The following is a 19,095-nucleotide window of genomic DNA, read 5'->3' as shown; positions in this document are numbered from 1 at the left end:
GTGGATGGTTTCTTTGTCAAATTATATTATGCATGCTAGATTGATAGTCATCCATTAGCCATAGTAGCCAAAGTAAGTATTGAGAAGTTCCAGATTTCAGTTGAAATGAACTGGTCAATTATATTCCCAAAGGCAACAGTGGTTATCTCTTTTTGGTTGGGCCAGATGATTCATCTTTGCTCATATACTCATGAATATGTAAAAAGAGGAGGTGCAAGGATAGTTTCTAGGATTATCAAAGGAGGCAAGAAAATATTTCATGTAGAAAGAGGTCTACAATAAGTTGGATTCTGCAGTTCCGTATATGTTCCCTGAATCAACATTAATGAGTCTGATCCTTTAATAGAACTTATTTGTGCAAATTATCTATGCTAAAAGTGGGAATCAGTTGGAGGCTGTTGCAATTTACAAACCTGACTTATTGTAATTTGGTGAGCACTGATAATCTAATCACTTGAAAGGGCTTCTACATCAGAAAACTAGGGGAATAAAGGAAAGGAATGACTGAGTCATGTCTAATAATTAAGAGCAGTTGAGGCAGAGGGGAAAATAGTGCACCTCCTTATCCTATTTTATTAAGGGAACTAAGTCCCAGTGCACAAACAACCAGCAATCATAATTTCTTCTGAGAAGTAACATTTCAAGATGCATGATGATTTAAGGCATAAGGACCAAGCTTATTATTAATTTTTCTTTTTGTATCAATTGTATCAAGTGGAGGAAGAATTTATTTATTCACCCGTATTGTAATGAAACAACGGAAGAAATTGTCTCTTATTCATGGTGACCCATTAGAAATGAAATATAAAATTTCCAGCAAAATAAGTATCCTGTAGTAGGTCACTGAACATGATAGGCAGGTGGACATCTCTGCATGCTGAAGTGTCCAAATTTTTGTCCAAATAGGTTCACTTTCTCTCCTTTACCATTGTACCTACATACATGTAGTTTTGATGAACCTAAGGGCCTTTTCATGTGGTTTCATTTAGGGTGTGTGTGTGTGTGTGTGTGTGTGTGTGTGCGGACGGACAGACAGATAGCAGCAATAGCACTTAGACTTATATACCCCTTAAAGTGCTTTACAGCCCTCTCTAAGTGGTTTACAGAGTCAGCATAATTGCCCCCAAAAATCTGGGTCCTCATTTTACCCACCTCAGGAGGATGGAAGGCTGAGTCAACCTTGAGCCTGGTGGGATTTGAACTGCCAAATTGTAGGCAGTTGGCTGCCGAAGTAGCTTGTAGTACTGCACTGCGCCACAGAGGCTCTGATAGATGATAGATAGATAGATAGATAGATAGATAGATAGATAGATAGATAGATAGATAGATAGATAGATAGATAGATAGATGGATGAAGAGATTGAGATAGAGAGATAGAGATGATAGATAGATATATAAAAACAGGTATACCTAAATATAATTCTAAGCTGCTAACTCAGAAGGTTTGTACTAGTCAGGTATTCATGTCTGAGAGTTGGACTCTTGAACAAATTATCCAGATTTGTTCCTGTGTCCTGAATAAATTAGCCTTAGATCTGAGGGATCCTTGGTGCCTCCTGAGCTTGGTTGTTTTCTTGTAGATGCTTCATTAACCTAAATAGGTAACATCATTAGTGCTAGTCTGATGATATTATACCTAGTTAGGGTAATGAGACATCTGCAAGAAAACATACTAGCTCAGAGAGTGCCAAGGACCCCTCATTTCAACCCTGAGGTACAAATACTCTCCTTTATTGGTAGCCTTAGATCTAAATAGTACCAGCTAACTTACCATAAGCAACTTATAATCATGGGAATCTGACTTATACTGAGGCAGACTTGAATTAATCTCGCCTACCATTTTCTACTACTGGGCTGTTGGGAGGCTCAGTCAAGTCTCTGTTCCTTTTATCTGGTCTTTCTCATTGGAACCAAATCACAGATCTCCGCCTGTAAACAATCATAGTATGAAATCAGTGCAGGCAATGTCAGCTCAAGGTTATATGGTGCGCCAAGTCCACCTTGGCTGATGGCACCAGGCATGAGCCAAGCAAAGAATTGCATTTTTAGAATGATTCAAAAGGAAAGGTGATGTTGTGAAGCCCTTAGGTTCCTCCTGAGACGAATAAGTTCACAAGAAGGAGCGTCTAACCTTCACTACCCTTCTAGTTCACAAGAGCTCCAATTTCACAGAGGCGTCAAACTTGTTGAAACTCTCCAACGTTGCTATACATCTATTAATGCCTTGAAACATATGCAGAATTAAAATTGATGGCCCTAAAATTTCCAGTTAAACATAAGCTCTCGGGGAATATAACAGCCTCCTTCATTTTTTATTTTTATTTTTTGCAGTCAGATGACAAGTCTGTGTAGATACTCCTTTAATTCACAAGGGTGAACAACAGTCTGTGGTGTAATTTCAGGGAGGCTCAAATTGGCATTAAACGTGGGAAAATAGCCAATGCCTCCTGTGTGTGCTGATTTTTTTTTAAATTAGAGACAATCTGGGTTGCCAGAGAAGTTATAAAGCTCAGAACATTCTCTGCAGATATCCATGGAAGGAAACAATGATAGAACATGATCTGAAGTGTGTGTGAGAGAGAGAGTGTGGGGGAGGGGCAAATGAAATGAGAGAGTTCTAGTACTGGTGTTAACATAGAACTAGAACCCTTGTACTATATCCGTGATGGTGAACCTATGGCATGCATGCCAAAGGTGGCACGCAGAGCCATTTGTGCCAGCACATGAGCTACAGGCAAACTTACCTCACTACACATGCACATGCCTCACAGCTGATTTTTCGGCCGGTTTGAGGCCTTTTTCGGCCTCCCAGAGGCTTAAAAAAAGCTTCTGCAGGCTTTGCAGGCCGAATAATAAGCCCATTTCATCATTTCCTATAATACCGGAAATGAGAAACGGGCCTATTATTCGTTCTGCAAGCCCGCAGAGGATTTTTTCAAGCCTCTGGGAGGCTGAAAAAGGCCGCAAACTGGCCAAAAATCAGCTGTGAGGCGCAGTGCAGATAAGGGGGCAGCGTGGGGAGGATTGCATGCGTATGCGCAGGGGGCATGGGGGAGGCACGCATTGCCTTCTGGGTGCTGGCATGTGAGTACGCAAGCGCAAGCGCGCACACAGTTTTTGGCACAGGAGCCCCAAAAGGTTAGCCACCACTGTACTATATCATCATCTTTTAACGACCCCATAATCCCTTGCGGGGTGGAGTCGAGGCAACTGAATGGAGCTAGCAGAGTGTTTTAATGGCTGGATGCCCTTTCTGTCACCAATGCGGAGTTTTGTTCAGCAGATATATTCTCAGTGCGCCCAGGGAGAGAAATGTCTGCCTCTACCCTTGTACTTTATACATTTATAAATTCATGGTTGTGTCAACACACAAAGAAAACAGACAGCAGAAAAAGATCTAGTGGTCCATCAAGCTCCTCTCTGAGTTTGTTCTTTGTTTTCTTTTTAATACATTTATTATTTTGTAATACAGGCAGTCCTCCACTTATGACCGCAAAGGAGCCCAGAATTTATGTTGCTTAGTGAAACATTGGTCAAGTGAGCTTTGCCCCGTTTTATGACCTTTCTTGCCACAGCTGTTAAGTTAGTAACATGGTGGTTGATTGAACCTGGCTTTGCCGTTGACTTTGCTTGTCTGAGGGTTGCAAAAGGAGATCAGATGAACCTGGGATACTGCAACCCCCTCATGAATATGAACCAGTTGCCTAGTATCTGAATTTTGATCAGGTGACCAAGGGGATGCGTCAACGGTTGTGTGAAAAACGGTCATATGTCACTTTTTTCAGCGCCATTGCACCTTGGAACAGTCACTAAATGAACTGTTGTAAGTTGATGACTACTTGTATTCTATTTTTAATGTTTCCAGAATGTTTTTATCTATCTCTTCCTTTCTCCCTTGGTCAGTCCTGCAATTAAATTACATTCTGTTCCCTCTGCCTCCCACAATGCTAGTAACCCCGTTTGTCCAGGAATCGATAGTTTCTTTACGAAATGGGCCCACTATTCCAAGCTGAAAAATACCATTTTTCTGTTTAGAAAGAATATATTCTGCTATCCACCAATAACCTCATTCACTACAGCAGGACCTATGCCGGGCCCTTCTCTTTGGCTGGCAACCGCATACTTCCTACAGCATCTTAATTCATTAACTTGAATCTTAATTTTCTACACTAAATGTGGAGCTCTTGTCTCACAATCAGAAGGCGATGTGTTCGAACCTAGGTAAAAGCAGATATTTCTCTCTCTGGGCACAATGAGAATATATATCTGCTGAACAAAACTCCACATTGGCGACAGGAAAGGCATCCGGCCATTAAACACTTTGCTAGCTCCATTCAGTTACTCACAATCCACCCTGCAAGGGATTATGGGGTCGTTAAAAAATGATGATAATTTTCTATAATGATGTTATAGTATGGTGTAACAGTTTACCTCTACCATTTTAATCACTAAATAAGGCAGTGGTTCTCAACCAGTAGTCCACGGACCCTTAGGGGACAACAATGCCATTACATTGGGTCCATGAAGATTTGAAGAAATGTTATGATTTAAATCTTGAGTTAAGTCTTGGTGGTCCATGACCACAAAAGGTATTTAAAGGGAATCCGTGGTAAAGAATAGATTGAGAACCATTGAAATAAGGAAATAACTGCATTATTTTCATTATACATATATCTACTTAGTGTCAGTTAGCCATAATCATAAGCTGATTATGATGTTTTAGACAAGTGTTTCTCAACCACAGTGACTTTTAAAGACGTGTGGACTTCAACTCCCAGAATTTCCCAGCCAGCAACACTGTTTTTAAATATTTCCATGAACCAAACTTTCACTATCTTTGACCTAGTATCTGCCAAGACTGGTAATAAATCATCATCTCCTCTTCCGGAATATGTATTAAAGATAAGACTCTCTGAATTTCTTATTTACTAAAGGAAATTACAGTACACTAATCAAATAATTTAAAAGTAGGTATATTTATATGCAAAAGAAGTTGCCATTTTGGGATGCCGATCATATGATCTCTACTCCACCACTTAATGGGTTAAACACAACAAGATTTATAGGATTAATTCAGATTTTCCTGGAGGAAACCTTTCGTAATTCTAAGATTTCCGTGAATACCAGGTCTTAATTTAAAGGGTTCATTCTACAACTTAGTGCATCATCTGCGTCTTTGTAATAAATAATATTTGCCTCCTTTGCTTATATGTAAGGTAAGACAGTGCTGTCCTGCTAAAATTTAAAGAGGACAGAATTGCCAAAGTCTGCATTTGCACGTACAGCTAGTCCTCAAGTAGTGGCTACTCATTTAGCCACCATTTGAAGTTGGCATGAAAAAAGCGACTTAAGATTGGTTCACTCACTTATGTTCAACATCCCCATGGTCATGTGATCAAAATTTGAGTATCTGCCAACCAGCATGTATTTATGATAGTTGCAGTATCCTCAGACCATCTGATTTCTCTCTGCGACCTTCTCAGAGGTCTTTGGTTATGACAAGCAAAGTCAGATTCACTTAATGACACCATGTTTTGCTTAACAACCATGGCAAAAAAAAATAATCATACAATCGAGCGCAACTAAATTACCTTCTTTCTTAGCAATAAATGGCAAGTTGTGGTTGTAACTCAAGGAATACCTGTATGGGGCAAAATGAGGCCAAGTTTTACGGAGTGACCATATTATGAAGACCTTCTCCTATCTGGACTTAGGCTTTGTCGATGGGGAGACCGGTCTATTTTAATCGTGTAGCACTGTGTCCTTTGTGGTGGTAGTTGGTGACCCAAATGATGCTGAATTATTAGTGAAATCAATGCAGCAAGTTGTCAGAATTAATTTATGTCCTATTGATTTTAATAGGGTTTTAGCGTGGCTTGGATTTGTGCCATGGAATATAGGCACGCTAAAATCCCACTGAACAGAAACCTTCGGGTTTAGTTCCTGGGGCTGCGTGCTGTTTATATAAACTAATCTATGACGTCCGCTTGACTAGTATATTTTTTAAATTTAGCAGCTTGTTTAATGTTTTTACTTGCATCAACCACAAATAATAATAATAATAATAATAATTTATTGCCATTGTACGAATATACACAGTATACCCATACAACGAAATTCACATAACACCCAGAGACCAGGCCCAACACACACACATAAAAATCCCCAAACATCTCCCCACTCACCAAAATTCCCTGTCCCCTAAAAACACACAAGCATTCACACAACAGACCAAGTAATACTGTCCAACAGCTCACTGATGGTGGTCCCTAAGTTCATTGTTAAGTGCAATTACAGCTCTGGGATAAAAACTGTTCAGAAAACGTGTGATCTGAGTTTTAATTGCTCTGTATCTTCTGCCAGAAGGCAACAGTCCACAAAGATTGTGAGCAGGATGGGAAGAGTCTCTGAGAATGTTGTGTGACTTATGCAAAATGATTGATGCAAGTAAAATGTTATATTTAGTTTAGGAATCAAATAAATGGCATTCATGTTTCATTCAGCACTTGCCTGCTCTTCTTGGTCCGTGCTCAAATGTTCACATCAGGTTTAAAGTTTAGATTGTTTCCTTCTGTTGTCCCTCAGCCATGCTGACCTTCTACTTCCTTTCGGCATTCACAAGGCGTGCAGATTGGTGTGATGGAAAGTGCTGTTCCATGTATCTTCTAGGTTGTTTCCCTAAAATATCCCAAGAGCCCCAAATGGAGGAAAAGTAACTGATTCTTCTTCTAGGTCCAGCCGCCTGTGCGTGAGAATACAGAAGACAGAAGCATTGCCAGGCTGGATGAAGGCTTAGATGAATTCTTCACCAAGACGGTGATTCATGAATATTTACTGTAAGTAAAGACTCTGTGGAGGCATTTCCAACAAGTGATAACCGGGTGGTAGGCATAGATTTTCTGCAGAACAGGGGATGGAAAAAGGTAGTAACTTTGAGGAACAGGAGGAAGAGCTTCAACCAAAACAATATTTAGATCAGGGGTGTCCAACCTTCGCAACTTCAAGACATGTGGATTTCAGCTTCCAGAATTCCCCAGCCAGCCATGATCAGGTAAAAACAAGGGTCATCAGCATTATATGCTGATGATAAATGTTGTTATTGTTGAAGTCCTTTGATGTAGGAGAAGAGATGGTAGAAACTAGGGGTGGAGTGAAAAGGGAGATCAGCCTAGAATCCCTATGGAGTCATAAATGAGTGACAATGTCAAGCCTTATGAGGGAACAAGCAGAGCAGTTTGCCTGGCTTCTACTGTATACGTAATAAATGTCTGTGTTTTGGGGCTATGTATGCAAAGCTATTCTCCTTAATACCTATCCCCTCCCAGGCCTTGGTGAATGGAGGTGTAGGGCTGGTTTAGAAGATCTTCAAGGTCCTTCCAACCCTAAGATTCTATGTCCTATGTTCTCATCTCTGTCAGAAATAGTTTGATCATATTAGCACCAATCTTGTTCTTCTTCCAAATAATACATGCAAAACTTTATGGACGTATTTTTGGCAACGGTGACCTACCTACTTAATCTCTTCATTCATTCTCCCCACCTCATATAATATTGCAAGTAATTCCGTGCTTCCTTTCCTTCCCGCAGTCCTACTTCCTTGGAAACCTCTCCAACAGCTGCCGCATCACCATCTTCTGGTTCTCGGACCTTGAAAAAGAAAATCGGACACTTCTTTGCCTTCAAGAAGCCAAGGTCAAGTCGAGGGACCAAGTCCGAGAAAGACTCTGAGGGGAGCCCCTCACCAGCAAGAGGCAGGAAGTTGATGCTCAGTGACATTTTAAGGACCCCTAGCAAAGCCAACGACTCGGCCAAAGCGCTAAGCAAATCTGAGGAAGGGGGGCTGGCTGGGGAGAACAGAGGCTACCTGGACCAAAGCCAGACACCAGATAGTGCTCGTAGGGCCAGGCCAAAGTATTCCAGAGAAGGGAAGTCTCAGTCTTTGATACTCTTGTCAGGAGAAGAGACAGAGGGACTTGGTGTGAGGCATGAGAAGGTGAGTCTCTTCTTTGATGTCATTGGTAGCTCTGTGGTTATTTGTTCCTCTTTCCTTCCTCCATGGAACTCAATATTTAGGCAATTATCCCGAGATAATTGTCTACTTTATGGAAGAGCTATAGGGAAATTGTAGGAGAATTGTCTTCCCCACCTGGTGATGTCATAGAACTCATGGCATTTCAAGGAGGCCTCTTATTCAACAAGGCGTGGTGGACAGGGTTGAACCTTCAGAAGATGCCCTGGAATTATCATCTCTGCTTATTACATGAAGAATCCATTTTCTCTGAGAATGGAAAGTAGGACATTGTTGGCAGAGGGAACTTGTCAATGAGAAGTTGGTAGGTTCACCAACCAACCCAACTGGACTTCTCTGGGCCTATGGTTTTCAGCAGTGTTATATGGGAGTCGTTGGGATGTGTCCTTTTGAGGGTGTTGATTTTCTGGTTGTGTGTGAAGGGGACCATTGTGGACATGCAACAATATTTAGGCAATTATCCCGAGATAATTGTCTACTTTATGGAAGAGCTATAGGGAAATTGTTGGAGAATTGTCTTCCCCACCTGGTGATGTCATAGGAAACAGCAAGTATGGTGATAGCAGCTCCCAAGTTTACTGAACAATGCTTACTGTAGAAACAGAAGAATGATATTTCTTGGTGTCTCAAAACAGAGAATGAAAGTGGACGGAATTGAATGTGATCTGGATGGCAGCAATGATGGTTTGTGAAAAGCGGCATCTCTACTTAAAAAGGAGAATATTTGTAGCTCAGGGTTGAAATGAGGGCTCCTTGGTTCTGTCTGGACTTGGTTGTTTTCTTGCAGATGTTTCCTTACTCAGACTAAGTAACATCATCAATGCTAGTCACTAGCACTAACCCTGATGTTACCTTGTTTAGGTAATGAAACGTCTGCAAGAAAAAAAACCCAGTTCAGAGAGCACCAAGGACCTCTCTTTTGGCTTATTTGTGTTCATAGCAGAATCCCAGAGGGTTGATTTCAGAAAAGATCTCCCCTGGAAATGGGAAAAAAAAATCTGTGTGGCAGTTGTGTTAGTGGGTGTGAAATAACTATGGCTTCTGATGTGTGAATCAAAGTAATATTTATTAGATAGATAGATAGATAGATAGATAGATAGATAGATAGATAGATAGATAGATAGATAGATAGATAAATAGAAAGATGATAGATATAATTATTTATTGGCCGTGTGATTGGATACAAGGAATTTGTCTTTGATGCATATGCTCTCAGTGTACATAAGAAAAAAATAAAAATAAAAATACATTCATCAAGAATTGTAAGATACAACACTTAGTTATAGTCATAGGTTACTAATAAGGTGTGTTAACTTTCAATGCTTTGCCCTACAGAAGCGATCCTTTGAGAAGAGCGATGGTGAGCTGCCCAGTTCCTTTGAACAACGTGTCCATGTCATGTTGCATCGGATTGGGGTCACCAAGGTGTTGTCTTCTGAAGGCAAAAAGAAACAGGTAAGGAAGAGAATGTTGCACATTTTCCTGAGCAAGATTAGAACTCACAGCCTCCCAGTTTGTAGCCTGGTGCCTTAACCGCTGCATCAACCTGGCTCTCTGTACTCTACTGTACCCTTTTCCAGGAAGTAAAACCCACCAGCCAAACTAGGCCTAAACATGCAGGGATGGCGCAGTACCAATTCTGAAAGATCTCCATTTGCCAGTCAGTGTTACCTTTCAGGTGAAATGTTTTCCTATGGGTTGTTGTGGAAGAAAATGTTCCAGAATAACCTTCTATTGTAGCCTCTTGCTTGACTGATATTCTACCTTCCTGAGCAGAGAGCCTGAGGAGTTTGCTCATGGATATTAGTTGACAGAATTATTCCAGATCAGCCTATCCTACCCAGTGCCCTCCGTCGTGCTGTGCTGGAAATTTGTAGAACTCTGAGCTATGTTAGAAGATGCCAAGATTAAGAAAATAGTTCTTTTGGCAAAAAAAGGTGAGGGGTGCGGATCTGTCTGATTCCAGGAAACATTTGGAATCCATCACTAAATGAGCATTGAATGTAATAATATAAAAGAACAATACATCTAATAGAATAGAAATAGAAATAAGAGTAAAGTAGGAATAGAATGGAATGGAATGGGATAGGATAGGATAGGATAGGATAGGATAGGATAGGATAGGACAGAACAGAACAGAACAGAACAGAACAGAACAGAATAATAGAGTAGAATAGAGGAGAGGAGAATAGAGGAGAGGAGAGGAGAGGAGAGGAGAGGAGAGGAGAGGAGAGAAGAGAAGAGAAGAGAAGAGAAGAGAAGAGAAGAGAAGAGAAGAGAAGAGAAGAGAAGAGGAGTTGAAAGGGACCTTGGAGGTCTTCTAGTCCAACCCCCTGCTCAGGCAGGAAACCTTTAGAGTTTTGGGTGAACCTATTCTCAGTTTCACTGTAGAGATCATGCCAGGTGCCATAAGGATGTCACTTATGACATGACATTCTCATATAAATGACATGTCAATTATGTAATTCATATTATTTGTGCAATAATGTCATAATGCACCTAACCTCACTTTCTCATCCCAACTGATGGATGACAGTGACAATAGCACAAGAGTTAAGGTTATGCTACAATAGAATAGAACTTTATTGTCACTTTGAATGTATACTAATCGGCATACATTAAAATGAAATTTCGTTGCATAGAGCTCTCAATGGGTCATCACCTCCAACATATACTACATAATCATAACAGAACAAACAAACAAACAAACAAATACGAATATACCTGTACATATACAACACAGAGAAACAACACAGTCTAGCTCAGATCTATACCTGTACATGGCAAGAGAAATGAATTCTGCAAGTTTACCAGACGGATGGCATAGGTGGAACAAAGCTGTCCCAGAATCTGGTAGTCCTGCTAGAAATACTTCTATAAAGAAACTGATTAGATATGCCACACATATCTATTTGGCGTGGTCCAATTAAAATATGATTTTTGCTTTTCTTCATCTGAGGGCTTCTTCAATTCAGGCCCAGCTTTGTGTGTGTGTGGGGGGGTTCATTTCCCCTGTTTTGGATACAGTCTATTTTACAAGTAAAACTTTTTTCTAGAAAATATCCTGCTTGAGAGCTTGTATTATTTTGCATTTTTTTTACAGAGCAAAGATGGAGAAATCAAAAAGGCCGGATCTGATGGTGAGTAACAATCAATGTTTTTCTCCCCCTCTGTTTACTACTGAGAGTTCAAGCTTTTATTGGAAGCTTAAACAGCGAAGGGGCCCTTGATGTTCCTTTCTGAGTTGAAACAGCAACCACAGTGACACATGATCCCCTGGTGAACTTTCTAGCAAGAAAAGCCTGCTTTTCAAAACTTCTTTTAATTTTTTAAGCTGCAATGGACAGATCACCATTTTTTTTCCAGTGCCACTGTAACTTTGAACAGTCATTAAACAAAACAGTTGTACATCACGAACTATCAGTATCGCATACCTGACTCTACCTGACTCTGTAGTTTCTTCCCCAAACCCCAAAAATTTTAACCTTAGACTGTCTACTATTGACCTCACCCCTTTCCTAAGAGGTCTGTAGGGGGGCGTGCATAAGTGCACCAACCTGCCTACCATCCCTGTCCTATTGTTTCTTTTATTTTTCTTATATGTATCCATGTATTCATAACTATGTTTTTACTTATACCTATTATCTTGTAAGCAATTGACAAATAAAAATAAAATAAAATAAACCCGTGAAAGCAACGTGAAGTCCCAGGCCAGATTTTAGTATTAGGCATGTAGCATGAATCCAGCTCTTAAGGAGTGCTGGGTTGTGGGTTGCGGGTAAGACAATATAATGAGCTTGTAGGAACCTAACCAAGGGTTCTTTCAAGGGATCTATATACCGCTCCACCCTGTGAATGAGAACCATATGAGGGTATTGATTGTTAATCTCATTCATTCCCAGCATTTTTCCCATTGTTGTAAAAATCAAGTAAAGGAGCTTCTTTAAAAATCCACCCTTAGTACTGATGCCGTTACTTACTCAGGGTAATGAAATGTGTGCAAGAAAACAAGCTCAGAGAGCACCAGGGACCCCTCAAATTCACTGCTGTTTAGACCCAAGCTGGCTTAACGTTTAATAAAATAGCCCTGCCACATCCAGCCATACCTTCACATATAAACTAACCAAGGTTTAGCCATGCTAGTCTTCTGTCCTCGGAATCCTCATCTGCTCTCTCAAATGGCTTAAGTTGGCTAACTTCAAAATGAGGATCTGATGGTGTAGACAACTAACGGTTTGATCAGCTTGCACAGATAGATCGCCAAAGACTTTCTTCTCGCCTGCTTGATTCATCCCACTCCTTGACGCATGACTGCTTGATTTTTCTTTTCTTTTAGGGGATATTGTAGATTGTTCGTCAGAGTCTCCTCCATGCTCTCTGAAATCACGAACCCACTCCATATCCACAGGTAAGCGTGGGAGATGCAGACCATCTCAGTTCCCTGGTACCTAATTTTTTTTCATTCTCTCTTCTTTGCGGAGCCTTTGGATTCGGTTGCTTGCTAATAAATCCTTCCCTGAAACCTCACAGTCCCAAGGTAGATGTGAGCCATTTAGGCAGACTGGTCAATGTAAATGCCAATTTTAATGAAGCAATTTAATTAAATTTGTTCCCATCCATCTTACTGCACTCCTAAAAACAATTAGCATTTGACATTTGAGCTTAGACATATGTGCAAAACCCAGAAATCAAGGACTGGCTAGTGGATGGGGGAGAGAATGATAATATTAAGTGTTGTGCTTGGGGCTTGATGGATGTTGTGGTGAGATAAATAACCATATGTGTAGCAACTATTCCCAACTGGTTCCTTTGCCTATTTTGGATGGAGTTTCAGAGATAAGTAAAAGCTAAAACGTGACTACGGCACCAATGGATGGAGAACCATCCTAGTATCTTGGTTCGTCTTGGTCATCACAATCAAAAATGGTGTTGAGACTCTGGAAAAAGTGCAGAGAAGAGCAACAAAGATGATTAGGAGACTGGAGGCTAAAACATATGAAAAACAATTGCAGGAGATGGGTATTTCTAGTTTGATGAAAAAATGAACCGGGGAAAGATGACATCAGTATTCCAATATCTGAGAGGCTGCCACAGTGGTGGGCTTCAAAAAATTTTTTACTACTGGTTCTGTGGGCATGCCGTGGTGGGCCTGGTATGGCTTGGTGGGTATGGCTTGGTGGCAAGGGAAGGATACTACAAAATCCAATTCCCTCTCTACCCCACCCCACTAACCTGCTTTCCAGCTCCATTCTCCTGTTCAGGGCAACCAAAGAAAACCCAGTCAATCAGCTGGGACTCGGGAGGCAGAGAATAGATGGGGCAGGGCCAGTCAGAGGTGGCATTTGCCGGTTCTGCAAACTACTCAAAATTTCCGCTACTGGTTCTCCGGAACTGGTCAGAACCTGCTGAAGACCACTTCTGGGCTGCCACAAAGAAGGGGTCAACCTATTCTCCAAAGCACAACAAGAAGCAATGGAGAAGCAACCTAGAACAAAGGAGAAATTTCTTAACCAGTGGAATAACTTGCCTCCAGAAGTTGTGAATGCTCTATCGCTGGAGGTTTTCAAGAAGAGATTGGACAGCCACTTGTCTGAAATGCTATAGGGTCTCCTGTCTGAGCAGTGGGTTGGACTAGAAGACCTCCAAGGTCCCTTCCAACCGTTTCATCTGGTAGGGCAACTCCAGCAGAGGCAAGTGGTGAAGCGGGAACGTTCATTTGGGTTTTTATCAGCTTGAGAACGTAGGCCGTTCTATTGCAGATCCTTCCGTACGCACAGGATCTGTGGATCCCGTTGGCCGAGCAGGCACGGAGCCAAGTGGTGGATCCTTTGAGGGCCGACTTTCGTGGAAGGTTCTTGGGAAGCAGCTGAACGCCGAGTTTAAGGGCAAGTGTTCGGAACTCAGCCCTTCGCCAAGAAGAGGTTTTGCCGGTCAGGAGCCAGCCGGGCTCCGGGAGCAAAAAGGGAGAGAGGGCTGGAGCAGCAGTTTGCCCAGGACTGGGAGAAGCACGGCTGCTCCTCTTCTGCTCAGGAGGACCAGCAATGCGGGCGAAGGACGGGCGTCTGTCGAACTGCAGAATTCCTTCGCCCACTTGAACACGGTTGCTGGAGGTAGGTGAAATGGAGGCTGTGTTGTGGTTCGCCGGCAGCCGGTGCAGACGGCAGTGGAATTGGACAGTGGGGAAGAACCGGGACCAGTCAGGGACTCTGGAGAGGACTTGGATGAGGGTCCTGCGCCCAATGCAGAGATGGAGTCAGGACCATCTGGGAGTGGGGGTGCTGCCTCTGGAACCTCCGGAGTCTGGCAGCAGCTAGGCAGAGGACCCAGGGGAGCCTGTTCCCAATGTGCATGTGCCCAGAGCTGCTAGAAGGCGAGAGCAGCTGAAACAAAAGGGACGACTTGGGGGCAAGGCTGGGAGGTGATTGCCCTTCCCATACAGGATAAAAATCAGGCCAAGATGATGAAACCTTTGCAGGAAGCAAAGTCATTCATTCGGTTCAGATTCATTCTTGAATCTCTTTGTACTTCGGTTGGTTTTTGTTTTAGTTATTTGACACTTCTATTATTGGCAGCACTTCACAGGAAAGAAAGGTGGGTGCTTATCTCGAAGGACTGTTTGAGATGCATTACCAGCGGGGAATGAAAATAATTCCCAGCGTTGCAATAAAACAAGGCTTGTTTTTAAAATAAGCATGTGCATAATTAGTTTCAGAAGCCTTGGTCAGAACAGGCTGCTGATTTTCAACTTACCACTGCTTGTTTAGCGACCGAACTTAGGACACTCCCCCTCCTAAAAGGTAAGGGTAGTCCTCAACTTACGACCACAATAGAGGGCAAAATTTCTTTTGCTAAGGGTGAGATGTTTCTTAAGTGAGTTTCCCATTTTGCGACCTTCGTGGCCCCTGTTGCTGAGTGAATTACTGCAGTCGATAAGTTTTAGTAACAAGGTTGTTGATCGAATCTGGCTTGTCAAAAGGTCGCAAAAGGGGATCATGAGACCCCCAGGAACTCTGCGACCGTCATAAATATGAATTGGTTGCCAAGCATCCGAATTTTGATCACATGATCATGCGGCTGCTACAAAGGTCGCTAAGTGGGAAAAATGGTCATAAGTCACTTTTTGCAGTGCCATTGTAAGTTTGAACAGTCACTAAATGAACTGTTGTAAGTTGAGGGCTGCCTGTATTTACAACCTGGCTTTGAAGTTTCAGCATCTACTTCCCCCAGTAGATGAATGCAGTTCTTATGACCGTGAATGAACCCGTGGTCATAAGGGCTGCATTTTGGATGCTTGGCAACCAGCATGCCTTTGTGGCTATTTGCAGCAGCATGCGGCTGTGCGACCACAATATATATATATATATATATATATACACACAGATAGACAGATAGAGAGAGAGGGAGGCAGGGAGGGAGGCAGAGAGAGAGGGAGAGGGAGGAAGATAGATGATAGATAGATAGAGAGATAGAGAGATAGAGAGATAGATAGAGATAGATAGATAGATAGATAGATAGATAGATAGATAGATAGATAGATAGAGATAGATATATAGATAGATAGATTATAGATTAGATAGATAGATAGATAGATAGATAGATAGATAGATAGATAGATAGATAGATAGATAGATAGATAGATAGATAGATAGATAGATAGATAGATAGATAGATAGATAGATAGATGATAGATAGATAGATAGAGATAGATGGTATTCAGCAGGTTCTGACCAGTTCTAGAGAACCGGTAGCGGAAATTTTGAATAGTTTGGAGAGCCAGCAAATCCCACCTCTGACTCGAGATTTTACAATATCCTTCCCCTGCCACCCCCACCAAGCCATGCCCACAGAACCAGTAGTAAAAAAAATTGAATCCCACCACTGGATACATAGATATAGACAACAGACAGACAGATAGATATAGCTAGGTATAAACATACATTGGGGTACCACAACCGCATGTTGCTGCAAATAGCCTGTGTGTGTGTGTGTGTGTGTGTGTGTATACTGTATATGTATATATCATATGGCAATTGGCATTTATTTCCAGTTTCCAGCAAAAACCGTCCAATTGTGACAAGTCAGTAGTTGTTACAGGTAGTTCTCAACTTACAACTATTCATTTAGCGACTGTTTATAAAGTTGCAAAGGCCCTAACCACAGGTCTTGCCACGTACGACTCTCACAACATCCTCATGGTCATATGATGTAAACTGAGGTGCTTGGCATGTATGGATGACCGTTGCAGGGTCCCAGAGTCATGGGATCACCTTTGGTGACTTTCTGAGTCTTTGGCGACTTTTCTAAGTCCGTGAGGAAGCCAGTTTCCTAGCTTAACAACTGCAGCGACTCACTTAAGCCGCTGCGGCAATAAACTGGGGCAAAACTCACCCAGCCGTTCTCTTGCTGAGCAAGTTGTAATCGTTAAGTCAAGGGCGATACATACAATCGGCTGTGACTCACTGAACTGCCTTGCGGCTGGGAAATGGTGCTCTAGGTGGTGGTTGTTAAGTCAGGAACTTCCTCTGAGCCACAATTTGCTGGATACTTTTTTGGGAGAGCAAAGGTAGCCACCCAAATTTATTTACCTGCCATGGACTGATGCCTGCCTGCCTGAACATCGTTATGATTTTATTCACTTCCACTTTTCAGACAATCAGTTCAAACCCAAACCTCGCCTAAAGCCAGCGGTCAACCGAAGGGCCATGTCTGTTCATGAAGAGCAGCTCAGGGACCAGGCTTGTGCGGCCGAGCTTCACCGTAAGTAAATTCAATCAATCCCTAGACCCTAGACCAGTTCAACCAATCAATTGGTAAGAGGAGGGAGCTTGGAGGTAGACTGACAACCTTCTTCTCTTCACAAGGAAGAAACTTTTATCTAATTGAAAGACTTCCAAAAAGCAGATGCGGGGGGGAGAATGGAATAGAATAGAATAGAGAATAGAATAGAGAATAGAGTAGAGTAGAGTAGAGTAGAGTAGAGTAGGGTAGGGTAGGAAGATAGGATAGGATAGGATAGGATAGGATAGAACAGAATCAAAGTAATATTTATTAGATAGATAGAATGAATATCAAATTCTTTTATTGGCCAAGTGTGTTTGGACACACAAGGAATTTATCTTGGTGCAAATGCACTCAGTGTACATAAAAGAAAAAACACATTCGTCAACAGTCAAGAATCATCAGGTACAACACTTAATAATAGTCGTAGGGTACAATAAGCAATCAAATCATACTAGGAAACAGTCAATATAAATCGTAAGGATACAAGCAACAAGGTTACAGTCATACAGTCACAGCTGGGAGGAGCTGGGTGATAAGGAGTGATGAGAAGATTAACAGTAATCGTAGTGCACACTTTGTAAATAGTTGAACAGTGTTGAGGGAATTATTTGTTTAGCCGAGTGATGGCGTTCGGGGAGAAACTGCCCTTGTGTCCAGTTGTTCTGGTGTGCATAGCGTCGTTTTGAGGGAAGGAGTTGAAACAGTTTATGTCCAGGATGTGAGGGGTCTGTAAATATTTCCACAAAAATGCTGATTCCTCCCAAAAAATCTGAGATAAAATCTCCTTTCCAAGTCAACGTTTCTATGAGTCATTTCAGATGTTGTTAATGTTTAAGAAGAAATGTGTATATTGCCTGAAACTACAACAAATGCTTCCTTGTAATCATGCAAAGTGGAGGTGAGGCCAATAGGGAAATTTATGATGTTTAATCAGAGTGCAGATCGATAGTGCAGTATCTATTAAAGAAAAGGTTTTGATGGACTCATTTCAATTTTCCATCCTTATTATGGGTTATTGTATCGCATAATGTAAATTGGCGCAACCATTAATTTTCACCTACGTTTTAGGTGAAGATCAGGTGCCTTTTAGGCTGAGGGATGGAGAGAGTTAATGCGTACGGGGAAGGGAAGAGAAAGTACAATTACCTATTGATAAGGGATGAGCAGACGACGATAGGAACCTGAAATAGTGGTCGTCTTTTACTTATGACCACAGTGGATAGCAGAATTTCCATTGCTAAGCAAAGCTTAAGCAAAGGCTGAGACGCCTCCCTTTTTACAAGTTTTGCCATGGTGGTTAAGCAACCATGGCAGCTGTTCAGTTAATCATGGAAAGTCCTTAAGCAAATCCAGCTTAAAGATGTGAACATTTCAGTTGTATATCATGCTACCAAAGGAGCTCATTTGCCCATGATAAATAGCTGGAAACAAAGACATAGACTGTGCAGTACATGCTCATTCAAATGTAGACCTAATAGAAAAGTACAAAAATTGTGTCAATTGTGAAGAAAAACAGCAACATTCTACTTCAGCGAAGTAATATAGCTGTATCCTAAAGCAGGGGTCTCCAACCTTGGCAACTTTAAGACTTGTGGACTTCAACTCCCAGAGTTCCTCAGCCAGTTTTGCTGGCTGGGGAACTCTGGGAGTTGAAGACCACAAGTCTTAAAGTTGCCAAGGTTGGAGACCCCTGTCCTAAAGGATACAGGGCCTGATCTGCAGCTGCTGCTATAGACTCAAAGCAGGAGCCCATTTCCCAGAAGGTAAAAATGAGGTGTCTGGCCACCAATAGCTCTGCTGAAGCATGGTTTTTACATCAGTGTGTGATCTACATCCTGAATTACACCCGGCACACTTTTGTTCTGGATTGCGAGGTCTCTTTTCTAGATCTGGTTAACAGGGCCTGCATTCCTTTACAGATGCAAAATTCCCTCTTTCTTTGCAACGCTCCCCGATTCTGAAATGGAAGACTAAGCCCAAGTTGCTTTTGGAGACTGGACCATCTGCACCCTCGGATTCTCTAGGTAAGAGAGAAATACCCCAACTTTACTCTTCCTAGATATAAACTCATCTTCTAAATTGTAAACGTCTCCCACATTCATTCCAAAGTTTTAGGACTGGACTACTTCGATCATTAATAGCAATAGAGTTATAGTCCGCTTCACAATGCTTTACCGCCCTCTCTGAGCAGTTTACAGCCTCTTGCAATCTGGGCCCTCAGTTTACCCACCTCGGAAGGATGGAAGGCTGAGTCAACCTTGAGCCTGGTGAGATTTGAACTGCCA

General features: G+C 41.8%; 1 protein-coding gene across 1 annotated transcript in view; it reads left to right on the top strand.

The window, feature by feature from the left end:
* Window positions 1-19,095, top strand: part of CARMIL2 (capping protein regulator and myosin 1 linker 2) — a 76,003-nt gene that overhangs the window by 53,240 nt on the left and 3,668 nt on the right. Inside the window, exons 30-37 of the mRNA XM_087940795.1 lie at window positions 6,733-6,836; window positions 7,588-7,993; window positions 9,365-9,484; window positions 11,133-11,169; window positions 12,366-12,437; window positions 13,789-14,139; window positions 16,679-16,786; window positions 18,730-18,834. Of these exons, the coding sequence (XP_087796921.1) occupies window positions 6,733-6,836; window positions 7,588-7,993; window positions 9,365-9,484; window positions 11,133-11,169; window positions 12,366-12,437; window positions 13,789-14,139; window positions 16,679-16,786; window positions 18,730-18,834 (1,303 nt within the window). The remainder of the gene's footprint in view (window positions 1-6,732; window positions 6,837-7,587; window positions 7,994-9,364; window positions 9,485-11,132; window positions 11,170-12,365; window positions 12,438-13,788; window positions 14,140-16,678; window positions 16,787-18,729; window positions 18,835-19,095) is intronic.

Source organism: Pseudonaja textilis, chromosome 11 (genome assembly GCF_049901715.1).
Source record: "Pseudonaja textilis isolate UNSWEBS1 chromosome 11, rPseTex1.2, whole genome shotgun sequence".
Taxonomy (NCBI): Eukaryota; Metazoa; Chordata; class Lepidosauria; order Squamata; family Elapidae; genus Pseudonaja; species Pseudonaja textilis.
The sequence above is the reverse complement of the archived record's forward strand: the minus strand, read 5'-3'. Positions and strand labels throughout refer to the sequence as shown.